This window comes from Emys orbicularis, chromosome 2, assembly GCF_028017835.1.
Source record: "Emys orbicularis isolate rEmyOrb1 chromosome 2, rEmyOrb1.hap1, whole genome shotgun sequence".
Taxonomy (NCBI): domain Eukaryota; kingdom Metazoa; phylum Chordata; order Testudines; family Emydidae; genus Emys; species Emys orbicularis.
In genome coordinates this window covers 87,927,759-87,943,139 of record NC_088684.1, presented here as the reverse complement: position 1 = coordinate 87,943,139, position 15,381 = coordinate 87,927,759, and the positions used below count along the sequence as shown (strand labels likewise).

General features: G+C 40.1%; 1 protein-coding gene across 1 annotated transcript in view; it reads right to left on the bottom strand.

The window, feature by feature from the left end:
* Nucleotides 1–1,612: 1,612 nt before the first annotated feature.
* ARHGAP28 (Rho GTPase activating protein 28) overlaps nt 1,613–15,381 on the bottom strand; it is an 86,632-nt gene continuing 72,863 nt past the window's right edge. Inside the window, exons 9-15 of the mRNA XM_065399157.1 lie at nt 14,352–14,514; nt 12,317–12,399; nt 10,460–10,657; nt 9,198–9,341; nt 5,338–5,462; nt 3,610–3,674; nt 1,613–1,704 (exon numbers count right to left, since the gene is read on the bottom strand). Coding sequence (XP_065255229.1) covers nt 1,613–1,704; nt 3,610–3,674; nt 5,338–5,462; nt 9,198–9,341; nt 10,460–10,657; nt 12,317–12,399; nt 14,352–14,514 — 870 coding nt within the window. The remainder of the gene's footprint in view (nt 1,705–3,609; nt 3,675–5,337; nt 5,463–9,197; nt 9,342–10,459; nt 10,658–12,316; nt 12,400–14,351; nt 14,515–15,381) is intronic.

Sequence of the window (15,381 nt, the reverse complement as noted above, 5' to 3'; positions counted from 1 at the left end):
AGCTTGATAAGTTTATGGAGGGGATGGTATAATGGGATAGCCTAATTTTGGCAATTAATTGATCTTTGATTATTAGCAGTAAATATGCCCAATGGCCTGTGATGGGATGTTAGATGGGGTGGGATCTGAGTTACTACAGAGAATTCTTTCCTGGGTGTCTGGCTGGTGAGTCTTGCCCACATGCTCAGGGTTTAGCTGATCGCCATATTTGGGGTCGGGAAGGAATTTTCCTCTAGAGCAGATTGGCAGAGGCCCTGGGGGATTTTTTGCCTTCCTCTGCAGCATGGGGCATGGGTCACTTGCTGGAGGATTCTCTGCACCTTGAAGTCTTTAAACTATGATTTGAGGACTTCAATAGCTCATATATAGGTTAGGAGTTTATTACAGGAGTGGGTGGGTGAGATTCTGCGGCCTGTGTTGTGCAAGAGGTCAGACTAGACGATCATGATGGTCCCTTCTGACCTTAAAGTCTATGACTCTAACTCTTCTTCTTCTCCCTCTCTATGAAGAGGAAAAACCTAAAACGCCTGCCTCAGTACACAATTGTCAGACATGATCTTTCTTCTGAACACTGCTGACAAGACTAAAAACTACCTTACACATTAAACTAAAATAGACCAAGGAAAAACAATTAGTCTAAAAATTAGAAAATACTAGGTTTTGGAGAAAGGGTAATGTCTGTAAATGGCCCCTTTAAGACATTCAGCACACATATTAAGATAATTATGCAGAAAACATTTTAAACCCATGACTAGTCAATGAAAACTGGAGGGGAAGACTAGTGTCTGTCTCAGAGCCCCATCACTTTTACATGTGTGTATACAGGAGGGAGGGAGGGAGAAGGATGTATTGTTTAATTTGCGAGGCAGTGGTGCTACAAATAGATTGGTACGTGGTCAACACTGGAGAAAGATGTATCAGAAGGCTGATAGTAGTAACATATACAGTACAACATACATAAACAGTACGTTTGTCTTTACACAGTAGTTCGTTCTCCTCAGTATCAGCTACTAATGAGGAGTGAGTCAGCGGCACAAATATTGTAACAATGTACATTTTACGTTATAAACTGGTTTGCTTTTGAGAGAAGGGTTCGAGTTTATCACATAAACACATTTTGGCACTGCTGTCAGTCCAGCTTCCATAGTCCATGTTTAATAGATGTGTTTCCCTTCTTGCATACCATGGTGATTCCTTTGCATTACCTTGTAGTCGGTAGCATTCACTACATTCTTGGATGTCATCGTGTTATCTGTTTATAAAAATGTGTTTTCTCAGCATCAAGTCAAGAAGTGAAAAAAAATACTCTATTCCACAGGTTGTGTCTAAGTACCTCTGTTCCTTCCTCCTTCATGTCTATTGAACAACTGGCACACATATAATCCATGTGAGAGTGTCACCATTGTATAATGTTCCATAAATTGGAGTAACAGCTCTCATATACCTATTCGGTATATGGAAAGGCTCAATGGTAAAGTACGTTGGGAGGAATATATATAAAATAACAAATGCTTTGGTTTCATCTGTGGCCAGGTCTTCTTGAGCTGGAAGGCATCATTGCCATCTTTTTGGCTTTTTTCCAAATCACTGAGGTGTGATATCTTTGTAAGCTTCAACTTGATTTTGGTTTTATCACCCATTCTGCTTGAGGATTTGCATGGTAAACATCTAACATGTATGCATCTGGGTCCAAACAATGCAGTCCTGAAACAAAAATGAAGAGTAATTGTTCATACGTTGTTCTCGGTATGCTGATGAATCCAACAGACCTAGATTTTCAGAAGTGTGCTTGAGCAAGTTTCTAAACTGCACAGAAGCAAGTCAGGTTTTGTGTGTGCACATTCCAACTTGAATGTGCACATAACAGGTGGCTTGGAGGGCTGGGTGGCCTATGGGCTAGAGCACGTGGCTCTCAGCCCCATTGCTTGGTTGAAGAGACACAGTCTTTAAGGCCAGGGGAGTAGGGGAACCCAGGTCCACCCTCTCCACCAGGTCCCAGCCCATGGTCCTGTGTACATCAACTCCTGAATGGGGGGGCTCCCAGCAGGGAGTCAAAATCCACTGTCCTGGGTACTTGCTATCAGTCTGTTCAGTTTGGGGCGTGGCCCCTCTAGTCCAGTTTGCTGGGCAGCTTCCTTTCTGTAGGTCCTCTTTTGGGTGGTGCCTTGCCACAGTCCCAGGCTTCCTTGGGTGGGGCATCTGCATGTTGGTGAGAGCAAGCCCCACAGTGTCTCTGGGGATCACTCGCTCAGTTACCTCAGGTGCTGGAGGCTCTTAGGTCTCCTTTGCAGTCTCCCTTGGCTGGGGAGACAGTGCTTACTCCCTGCTGGCTGCCTTGGCTGGCAGGCCAGTGCTCTTTCCCCTCAGATTGGGAGGCAGCTAGTTTCTGCCTCTTCCTCAGGGGTCAGCCCTGAACTGAGCTACACTCTTCTTTTCTCCCTGTCCAGGCCTGGCACTGGCTGCAGGTCTAATGGGGCGGGGCTAGCTGGGCCCAAAGGCTCTCTTTAACCCTTGCTGTACTGGCGGGCAGTGTCTCTGCTTTATCATAATGCAGAAAAGGATGTTTCTGCAAATCTGCTCTACATTGTTTCTAATTAATGATCAATCTACTGTCACTTGCTGGTGCTCCTGGAAAATTCCTTGCACTCCATTAGTTATACACTCAAGGCACCAGCATTGTGGCTTCACTATAAACAGTGACCATATTGTTGTCATGAACATAATTGTAGGTGTTCTTACTCTGCATGAATCTCTCAGCTTAGGATTGTAACCAATAACCTTCCTTCTTATCCCTATATGTATATATTGTTTCTTACTGGCATTGATCAAAAAGAAACTCTATGGTGCAGATATACTCCCATCTGGGCACGAACTGCCTAAGCAAAGATTTAAAACATAGACCAAAATAATGTTTAGTAAGAAGGGAGAAAGGAAAACAACGTAGTTGTATAATATTGAATTAAAAGCTTTGTTTCTTGGCCTTTTGGGTAAGATCACATTTAATTTCAATGCATTGTTACTATCATATTTATTCTAAAGGTTGCTCAGCACTATACAGAACATGGATATAGTTCTGCCCCAAGGAACTTACAATCTAAATAAACATAGGCACACAGGGAGTTGTTGAATTCCTCCCAGCCACTGCATTTCTATCTCAAGCTTTGGGGAGGGTCTCACTGAAAGGCATCAAGGGAGAAATGAGAGTTGAGAAAATATTTAAATGTAGGGGGGGGAATTTGCTGGCAAGCAAGGAGAAGGGTGCTCTAACTATTGGGATTACATGGCAGAAGGCATGAAGAAGGTGTGAGAAAAGTAAGAAAAGGTCAGGTGAACTTGGCAGGAACACAGACATTGACTAGGGGTCCTGCGGCAATGTTTTTATCAGGTTGTTATAAGCTGAACTTGGTCACTGAACCTTCTCTGAAGCCCTTGAAGTCAACAGGAATCTTTCCATTGACAACTGGGCTTTGGATCAGACCCTATATCTTGCCCTTCATTCTGCAGATGGACTGCAGTATAGAAGATTCTACTCTGTAAAGATATCAAACAAATGGAGTTATTTCAAAAGAATTAAGAAATTTAGAATTGAATTTTAAGAATAATGTTTACCTATGTTTCCTCCAATTTCATATAAACGTTGGATCTGGACTTCCGTGTTCTTTGACGATGCATGGCTATCATGGAGAAGAAATTGAGTTTTAGTCTTTTATAGTATTACTGTGATTGCATACATTGTTTATGGTATAATGGTCATTTTCAAACAAGGAATTCTATAGATCTTGTTTCAGTAGTGACAAATTTATGTACTCAATGTAAGCATTTATACCTCATTCAGCACTATAGAATACTGTCTGCAGAATGGGAAGTATATTATAGTAGCAGAATTAACTATAGCCTATAACAGTGTTCTTAATCAGGGGTATGTGTACCCCTGGGGGTACAGAGTGGTCTTCTAGGGGGTACATCAAGTTTCAGCTCATCTAGATATTTGCCTAGTTTTACAACAGGCTACGTAAAAAGCATTAGCGAAGTCAGTACAACTAAAATTTCATACAGAGAATCACTTCTTTATTGTGCTCTATATACTATACATTAAAATGTAAGTACAATATTTATATTCCAATTGATTTATTTTACAATTATATGGTAAAAATGAGAAAGTAAGCAATATTTCAGTAATAGTGGGCTGTGACACCTTTGTATTTTTATATTTGGTTTTGTAAGCAAGTAGTTTTTAAGTGAGGTGAAACTTGGGGTACGCAAGACAGATCAGACTCCTGAAAGGGGTACAGTAGTCTGGAAGGGTTGAGAGCCACTGGCCTATAAAAGGCCAGGTTCTGCACCAATTTTTACCTTGTTAAATTTCCACTAAACTCAATAGGATTATATGGGGTGTAAATTAGTGTAGGAACTAGTTTATCTGTGACTGGTGGTATATAGTATGCCAGGCTGGTGGTATAGTTATTCTGTTATTAAAAGTGGTTTTAAAAAGACTCTGGAAAATAAAAATGTTGTTTGGAACAACAAATGCATTAAAACGATGGCAGAACACAGAATATACTACTATTTTAGTTTATTTTTTTCTCCTACATAAAGCCTTTTGGCCAATTCTGCCCTCAGATATATGTGCATAAGTGCCATTGAAGGCAATGGAATGCACACATCCAATTGATCTCTTATTTTGCATTCTATTTCTATGATTAGTTTTAGAAGTCTTAATATATCAACAGAGTAACAAGGACAATTGCCATATCATATGATTATGATGGAGAGGGTTGTTATCATTTTAGAACTGTAGTTGTAGAAGTTGTTATGCTAGCTATAACTAGTGAACCCGTATCATCAATACAACAAAGGATTACTGCAGGCAATTTACGCCATATTTATTTTAAGAACAGAACTATGTAATAGCACCAAAAGACTTTGCTAAAGGACTTTCAGAATAGGGCTAGCAGACTTCCTCTTGCTCTACCTCTTATAACTACTAACATTGGTATTCATTTACACAAATAACAAAAGCATTAACGGTTGCATTCAGATTTAAGACAATCTTATAACTGAAGAAAGCCTAGAAAAATATATTTTTCAGCACAGGCATAACAGAAGCCACACTGATTCTGTATAGGTGCCAGTTATTAAGTAGAATTCGAAGAGCAGAAATCAATCATTAGAATTTTTTTATGGACCAACATTACCATAATTACTGTTGCCAGTGTAAAAAAAAGCATTCTAATAACATAATGGGGCCTCTGAAAAGGGACAGCCTATTCTTTAATGACTGTGAAGATATTACTCCGGAAAAATAAAATGTTCTGAAGTCCTCCTGCTTTTACCCACCTGTTTTCACAGTGAAATCGAGCCAGGATGTCTCTGGCTTTTGTTTGACTGTTCAGTTGAATTGCCATAGAAACTTTTGAATGCAGTGGAGCATAAACTCTTATCACCCCCTCGGGTATGTGAGTCTGCAGACACAGGGAAAAAAATGACAGTTCTCTCATGTCAATATTCAACAGAGTAAGTTTAGTTATATATTGTCATAGCTCAGCTCAGGGGCAGTTCTTCAAGCACTTTCAAGTTTACTTTTAAAAATCAATGACATGGACTGCCTGAATCATTAGAGCAATAAATCTATGAGCTACAAATCATATATTTCATATAAACACATAGTTATAAATTTTATCTAACAAGGTAGTACATAAAGGTTATGCAGCTTAGCTGCTACACTGCAGCGTAAGCCCAGAGTTAGTAGAGTGTGTTAACCTTGGGCTTGATTGTGTACACTCATTTGTAACCCCAGGTTAGGAAATCTTGAAACCTGGTTCCCAGTCTGGGTCTCCAGCATTTACATCCATATCCCAGACTTCCTAGCGCCCTGCTACAACATGGCTGCTCTAGCTCTTTATTCGTGGTGCAGCATGGGAAAACACCAAACTTTACTGTCCAGAGGACAAGAAAATTGACCCCATGGGACTGAGGGATACTTTTGGTAGATTCCTAGAGCACAAGTTCAGTGGGACTGTGTCTACACTGCAAAAGCAATAGGGCTTGAACCCTGGGTTCCAGCTTGACTCAGGCTTGGACCCTTTATCCCCCCCGGGGTCCTGGCTCTGAGCCCTGGTTTAGTAAAATTTGTATGTAGACGGAATGGGGACTAATGACACCCAAAAAATCAAACACCGTGCCATGTTTTATGTAAATACATATGGAATATACTACAATCCCTGATTTTTAATTGCAGTCAGAAATAAGTCCAGATGTTAACTGGGATCCCTTTAGCACGAACCAGTGGACAGGCAATTGTTTAAAAACTATATTATATACTTGAAAATATCCTTTCTAAAGAAGAAATTCCCCACAGGCAAGGACACTGAGTTCACTCTTTGCCCTCTCTACAACCTCAACAAGATCCCAGTTTATACACAGCAAAATAATAAAATCCCATATGGTTCCTCTTAATTGATATATGACCTTGTACAGAGTTCAGACCATCACTATAGAAGTTTACTCATTCTTCTATGGTTAATGGCAGGATAAATCAATTAGTGAGGCTTGCTTCCCAATTCTAATCTAGTTAATACCACCCTGAGTAGAGAACAATAGCAGTCTCTCAGCCACTTTTATCGCTGCATAATTTAGAACATCTGAAAGATGGTGTTTACGTTAAATGCTTTGAAATTTAACTCACTTATTCAACCATTATTCACCGCCAATTTTCTTTTCCTATTCCAATTACTTGGGAATGCCTATTCCCTGACTTGTCAGGTACAAAGACTTTTGCCATCTGCTGACCAGCTTGTATTTCAGAATGCTAAAGGTATCTGGATGCCTTATAATTTTTCTCTCCCAGAATAAACTGTTTTTGTCCCATCACTTATAGTATGAACATAAGTCTAAAATGCAGTATCTTGTACCAACATTTAAAACAAATATGCCCCACACATATATGTATAAAGAACAGGAGTACTTGTGGCACCTTAGAGACTAACAAATTTATTAGAGCATAAGCTTTCGGATGCATCCGAAGAAGTGGGTTGTAGCCCACGAAAGCTTATGCTCTAATAAATTTGTTAGTCTCTAAGGTGCCACAAGTACTCCTGTTCTTTTTGCGGATACAGACTAACACGGCTGCTACTCTGAAACATATATGTATGTGTATATGCCATTCACAAAACACCTGTGTTAGTGCTCTCCAAACATCTGAGTGGGTAAAGGCTAATCAATGACTCATACATAAGCACTTCCTCATCTCTCTTCCCCAATGTCTACTCTCTCTGCTTCCCATATTCTTTTAGCATATGACTACACTACAAAAATACCCTCGTGGCAGCGAGTCTCAGACTTACCAGGCTGAATAGAGCAGATTCTTGAACCCTGGGCTACAGCCTGAGACTGAACATTTACACAAGTCTTTTTAACCCCATGATGTGAGTCCCGCAAACCCAAGTCAGTTGACCCACTCTGAGACTGGCTGCCATCAGTCTTCTTTTGCAGTGTGAACAGCTCCTTGATGTCTTTCCCTCAAACCCGAATCCCCTCTCTTGTTCTTCAAGTCTATGCCAGGGCTGTAGAGCCGTGGGCCAGCTCCCCAATTCCTCCTCTGACAAAGGTCCATAGAGGAAAGCAGCTCCTCATTCTCCCATCTTCTAAATAGCAATGGAGGAGGCCCAAAGAATCCCTGGCCATGTAGTTTAGTACAGGAACAGCAACATGTTGCTGCCTGCAAAGAACCAGGTGAGCATGACTACTTTGCTCAATGGTTTGTCACCAAGCAGTGAAACCATAGCCAACCAGACAAATGCATGGTTACACGGCAGCCCAGCCCAGATCCAGGTAAAGCTGATTTATTCTAAAGCAGGGCCCACCACTTAATCTACTGTAATTCCATGAATTGGCTGACTCTCGTCAGAACACTCAGCATTCTGTTGCGAAGAGCAGCCCACGTTCTCTTTCAGAACGCATACTGTAAAACACCACTGGAGGAATTGGCCAAAAGGGGGTACTTTAGACCAATTCAGAACAGAACAGAACTAATTCTAGTCAGAAAACAAGAATTCAATTTCATGAAAGATTCCGGGGTTTTGGAATTTGCTTTCATTTCATATCAGAACAAAAAAGAGACCTTTTGAGATTTTTCATGAAAAAACATGAGAGAGACACCCAATAGTCCTATGACTAGGGCACTCACCTGGAATATAGGAGATGTAGTTCAAGTGCATGCCCTGCTCTTCTACATTTGTAGTGAGTGCTCTAACCACTAGGATATAGACCCAGTGTCTGTCTCTCCCACTCTTGCCTATTGAAGCTGTCCTTATTTGGAGCAGAGACTTGAACCTGGACCTCCCACATCTTAGGTGAATGTCCTAACCACCAGGTTATTCTGTAGTGAGTTGGTTTCTCTCTCTTGTTTTGACCAGAAATTCCATCCTGAACCTGAGGCCTTCCAGAGAAAATGGCATTTTACAAGAAAAAACATTTTGTCAAATAATTCCCAACCAGTTCTACACAGAACCTCTGTTATTTGTCTTAGCCACATATCAAGCCCAGGGAGCACAAGTCCCAAAACAGCTTCTCGCACATGACAATCCAATTTGATTCAGGCTTGTCAGATTCGAAAGTTAAGTTTCCAAATCAAGGGTGTTTTTATTTTAAATGAAAACATTTTCCTGTAAATATAAAGCCTACTATTCTAACAACTTAACTCACATTGCTCCTCTCTGGTAAAACTTATTTGCCTCACAAACCCCCAAGGAACATATTATTATTGTTGTTATTATTTATCTGTATTATAGTAGGGCCTGGGAACCCCACAGTAAGTGTCCTGTTGTACTAGGCACTGTACAGAAAAGAGCAAAGACAGTCCCTGCCCCAGAGAACTCTCAGTCTCTGCCAGACAGGATGTAATAGGCAGATGGGGAAGATGTGGATGGAGGATTAGGTAGAAAATAAACAGTTTAATAGAAGGACAAAAGTGAGAGCTTGCCACTTGCCTAATCCAATGCCAGAGGAGAGTGATTTGTTAGTTTCACAACAGAGGTAGATTTCAAGGAAGGATTTAAATTGGATGAGGTAGCAGCTTTATGAAATTTGACAGGAGATTTTTCCCATGCATGGGAGAAAGCACCAGGGGGATTGAAAAGACTAGTAGACACGATGGAACTCAAAGCTGTCATTTAAAAATATGTTATGTCTTAATGCACCTCTGATCTTTCAGGTCTCTCTCGTTCCATGGTCTTTCTCCTCAGCAATCTTCTCACACCCTTGTCAAACATCATCTGTCTCTTGGTGTTGTTCATTGTAGCCTCATTCATCTTTCTCACTTGAGAAATCAGGAAGGACGGGACCTAGAGAGAGGAAGCCAAGGCTGAGTGTATGCAAAAGGATGGGGGAAAAAACCTCCCCCCTCCCCCCCAAAAAAGTGAATCCTGTTTATTCCCAGAAGAAGTACAGCATGGGCAAATTTCCCCAATATCACGCAGCCACCACTAGGGATGAAATGATAGTTCATTTTCCATGCCCACTCAATCTATGACCTCTCTGCTGAAGCTGTCAATAAGGATGCTTACCAATGCCAATTGTAATAGTATCTTTTAGATCTATCTTGGGGACTTGCATGTCCTCCATTACCATAATTCCTGAGCATCTCAAATCTTTAATGCCATCCTCACAACAACCTGTGTGGAGCAGAAGGACTATTATCCTTGTTTTACAAATGGGGAACTGAGGCACACACAGACTAAATGTTTCCCCAAGGTCAGACAAGCAGTCTATGGCACAGCAGGGACTTCCTGGGTCCAACACTAATGCCTTAACCACTGGGCCATCCTTTGTCTCCTAGAAAAGGAAGTGAGACCGCCAGCACATTCACATAGGCCACCAAAAGCCATCAGATGGTAATGACTTCTGATCAATATTGACATGGACTGGATTTGAGTGAGTAGCCTTGAAATGAACAGCTCCATCCAGTCCTCAAAAAGGTTAATAAAAGAATGACAAGCCAATGAGTAAAGCTGACCTCTATTTTCACTTCCTCCCTTAAGTAATACAATAAAAGTGAAGTCTCACACTTGCTATGCAGAAGTAAAAGCACAATGTTACACTGCACGTATATGGATGTAAGTAAAAGAACTACCAAGTTTGAATACATGAAACAACCACTTCTGAAAATGGTTTACAAACAGAATTTTGTACTGACTTAAAGCTAGCTGGTGCTTACATTAATCTAATCACAGTATATTAATGCTCTCCCTTTGAGCAAAATTCAAGCTTGCATAGCAGGCGAACACAAGGCTAATGGACCAAAGCATTGTACAGAGATTAATTTCACCATTGTCAGTTGTGTGTTCCAGGCAGAAATTGCTGCATGTTTCCTTGTCTCTGTGTGGCTGCTGCATTCAGCTCTGAAACCTAGAAAAACAAATATGGGAACCAAAGCACATATACTGTAGTCAGCATTACTCACTGTCCACAGGATGTCCTGGTACTTAATTAAAAGTCTCACTATGTGTGCCGTAGTGGCTGCTGCTTGCATCTCTTTTTGGTTTGCATGTTTGCCTTTGTAGATGAAGACGTTTGGTGCAACAATCATGGAAACATTCCATAAGTTCATTTTGTTTTTCCCTTCATTAGCAACTATCTTCTTCAGGAACTGCAGAAAGGCCTGGGAAAAGCAGCGCCACTCATACTCAGTACAACGCATCATGAACTACAACATGAATACAACATTTTCAAATCCACAGTGCACTTGGCTAGAAAGCTGCAATCTCTCCCCTTGGATGTGGTACTTAGGAAAGCTATCTATGCATTTGTGTCCTCCAGATTGGACTACTACAATGTGCTCTACCTGGGTCAGTCCCTGAACACCACTCAGCAATATCTCCTACATCAAGTATATATCATGAATAGATCTCATCCAAAGTCATTAAAGTCTCATTAAAGTCAATTGGAGGCTTTCCATTGACTTCAATGGGCTGTGGATTAGGCCCTTACTTAGCAGTGCTTCCTGGAGAGAGCATATTGCATCTCTGCTCTATAAATTATGCTATCTACTATCTGATCTCCACATACAATTCAAGATGTTGATTTTGATCTATATGTCCTACATTGTTTGGGTCCTGATTACCTTAATGACCACCTCTCTCCTTAAGTACCAACCCTACACTTCTGGGATGATAGAAGTAAAAAGTTCTCAGCAGTGGGCTTCAACTCTAGAAATCACTGCTGCATGTCAATGCCAGTATCAACGGCAGTTTGTTGCCCTTTTGGGCGCAGTGCAAGAATCATCATTTTTTTCAGGCTTTCACTTGAATGAGTGCACTTGAGTAGGCTGAGGTTTTGTTGTTACTGGGGAGTTCTTTGGGGGATTCATTCTGCCAGTTTGTTATTTTAGAACGTTATTTAAACAACTGCCCGTTACGATAAACACATTTTTAGAAACTCAGAAATGACACCACAGAAATTGTGTTGAAGATATTTCTAAATTAAAACAATGCTTTGTTACAGGTGGGAAAGGATAGGAACATTCATTTTTTACCTTTAGTATTTCTAATTCTATTTCATTTAATAACTTACCATCAGTAATTATTAGCACTATTGGCCCATAGACTGCCCTGTGAAACATTGCTCATGGATATGGATTTTGGCCAAATACTATTATTAATACTATCTATTTCTTATATCAAAGTGCTTTGCAAAGGAGGTCAGTATCATGATCCCCATTTTGCTGACAAAGAAACAGAGGGACAGGGAGATTAAATGTCTTGTCTGAGGTCACCCAGTAGGACAAGGACAGTTCCAAGAACGGAGCCCTATTCAGCTGGCCATGGAGTCCTACTAATATATAGTATTGGGAATACATGTTTATAAACTATCATAAAAGAAATCCACACACTGAAATGTAGACAAAGATGTCAACATGAAATAAAACTGGAAATAAATGGATACATAACATGTAATTAGCGAACCATCAAAGAGAACACTCTGCAAAAGCCCGTAGTTTGAACGTTATTGATCCAAACTATCTGGCAAATACCTGCCAATAATTAATACATTAAAAAAAAAAAACACGTTTGTGAATCCTTCACTATTAAGCAAGGGGCTACATCCATAACAGATATTATTCCTAATAAATATCACAACCAGCTGTATTCCATTAGATGTTCGCAGAGAACTGTAGAACTTTTTAGAATGATGATAACAAACCAACATGAATATTTTTGCGGGGGAGGTGTCTGATAATTTGCTGTTACAAACAAACCCTGACTCTCATTTAAAAGTTAAAGAATACAGATGCAGGAATCACATCAAACAAAGCACCTACCTTGGCTGTATCCCTGTTGACATCAGGCAACAACATGATCAACAGATGCAAAGCTTGTAACTGTAACTTGACCTTGGAGACTTCTAAGAATATAATAATTAATATTTTAAAAGTCAGAATTACCATTAGCTTTGTGCTAGAAAGAACTCTGAAATGCATGGCGAGGCTACTTTGCAACTACGCCAACAGTGTAACCAGGGCATAGAGCTCCTCTATCAAACCCCTCCCTTCGGTTGATTTAGGGAAATGCTGCTTGGGAATGGATGGCATATAGTTGTCACAGGATCAGGGAGGTAGTAAGGTCACTTTTTCACCCACCCTCTTGAGTTAGCCTGTAGCTGTGCATCTGGAACTTAATCTCTGCTTTCACCTTCAACTACTACAGGGCCATAAAGACAAAACTATAGGATTACACTTAAAGGGGAAAGGTTATACTGAGAAATGATTCAGAGACTTCTTTTGTAGATGGCAAGGTTCCTTGCTGCAATAAGTGCTGAGAATCCCAGATGCTGCTCTGATACATGGCATTCATTTCTTCTTCTAAATTAAACGTTGGCCTTTCACCAGAAATGTCCTAAGTTTAATGGCTATTTTTTCCCTTACATGTCGTGGACCTGTAATTATAGTGGACTAATCTGGGCAAATAGGAAGAAAGAAATGTAATGATACTAATGCACAGAACTTTGTTTTTATCTCCAATTCTGGTTTTACAGGGTGCAGGGATCTTTAGAAAAATCTCTCCTCTTTGGGGAGACATTCCCTGAATAACCTATTCTCTGGGTCACATCAGGCTTAAATCCTTCAGTGCTGGTTACTGGCCAATTCCTCTTTGATGTCACTGTGGGATTGCCTTGTATAACAGATCACACTTCTATAATATAGTATTTCTCAGTTTCAAGATGATATGGCAAAATTTATTTTCAGGATAGTTTCAGACTAACTTTGTTAAGTGATTTACTGAACCCAGCTGTCCTTAGATTGTGGATTGATTGTTTAGCCTTCTTTTATTTTAATTTCACTCTTGTGCCTAGTCCCAAATCTGGCTCTCTATAAAAATGTATAGCATGAGTGTAGATTTCTAAGGGCCAACGTGCCTTAAAGGCAGTAGCCTATTCTGAGGGCAGTATGTGACTCCTGGAAGCATAATGACTCCTGGAGCTCCCTAACATGAAGAGTGGATGGGTGGGTAGGGGGAGAAAGAGGAAATATTGTTGCTGCTATAGTACTTATGGGGTGAAGAGTGTGGTCACCTCTAGTCAATCTCACCTCCTTCATACTCTCCCCCATGAGGTCCTAGCTCCATGCACTCAGGTGAGCCTCATGATCAGCCTGTGTGCAATTTGCAAGATGGAGTAAACTGCTCGACCTTCCCTCCTTCTTTGAACATACACAGACTGCTTGGTCACAATCTGACCTTATAAGAACATACGGTCTATTACCGTTTTACCCAATAAAGGCACCAGTCTACTCTTCTCATTCAGCCCTAACCCAAACAAGTCTCTACTGAAGTCAATAGGAATTGACTAAGTAAAATCTGCACTACTGCATCCTTATAACTGAAAATAGAAAAAGTGGCTCAGAATCAAAATGCACAGGAAAATTAGGACCCAAACCGTAGCTACCTGCAGCCTTCCACAAGCAAACACATTTCTTACGCAAAGATCCTGATAAAAATAATCTTTCATGAAAGAAAACAAAATCTAAGAAAATACTAACTATAGTGTGGTGATTCGATTTTACACCGGAGAGAATTTTTATTTACTAAATGTATAGTTCATGTGAATCAAATAGGGTAAAATCTATGTACGAAAGCCAGTTTTCAACCACTATGTGCTTGCAATGTTTACAACATTCTGCTTTAAATAGCTATTTAACTAGTACATCTATATGTTTAGTCAAATATGCCAAGTACCATTTGAAAAGAAAGCTTACAGGAAATCAAAATGGTTATGACATACTGGCAATCTCTTTTCTCTTCTTTAGCTCGTTTGTATTTTTCGTATGTATCCATTTACACTAATTTCTTTCTACTTACTTTCCACTAGTGTGATGAAGGCAGGCAGATATTCTACAGTGAAAAGGGGGCTTGGGAGTTCCCTTATAAACATCTTCAGCAGTCCTGCTGCATCATTGTTTCGTACTTGGTTCCAGTCAAATGTGTCTTCATTAAATTTTATTTCAATTTCTTGACGGAGATTCTGCAAGACAAAAGAAAGTGACTGATTTTAGAGTAGCAGCCGTGTTAGTCTGTATCCTATTAACCCTAAGGTGCCACAAGTACTCCTGTTATTTTTGACTGATTTTAATTACAGCTTCTGATTGGTGAGCTTTATTTCATCTCACAAATGCCAGGAACAACAAAGAAAGCTTTGTGAAGTATACAATTTTAAATGGAACAGTTATTTGAACAAACATTTCTACACCATTTTTTGTCTTCTTTATTTAAAACACACTTAAGAGGTTTTAACCCTTACACACAAGGGACTAGGATATTCCTCCTCAAAGTCATTTAATCTGCATGTGTTTTGTATATGCCAGTAGTTCCCATTAGAGAGACCAGGTGGGTGAGGTAATATCTTTTATTGGACCAACTTCTGTTGGTGATGGAGACAAGCTTATTGGCTCTCTCGTGTGTGGTTACAATTAGGCTGCTTTTTGGCAGACAGAAATGCTTGCTTTTATTCTCTAGTCTTATTTTTTAGATAAGTGCCAACTTGTTTGATCAATTTTAAGGACCTATATGGTACCAATTCAGTACTCTGGCACAACTCTGGCCAAAACCTGCAGGCAGGTAAAATAGTTATTGTATTATCCTGGCTTCCCACTTAAACCAATTGTTTTCTGGCATCTGTGCTTCAGAACTAGGGTCCAATCAGCTTTGAAGTCTAAGTAGTTAAAAATCCCATGTGTGTGTGTGTGGATGGTGAATATAAAGAGACTCGGTAGGGTACCAAGTAAGAACAGAATTTGGCCCAAACTCTGCATTACAGTTTGGAAAGTCCAACCTCCCCGCAAAAAACAAACAAACAAAAAAAACCCCATCTGATGTGTTAATAAGATACAGG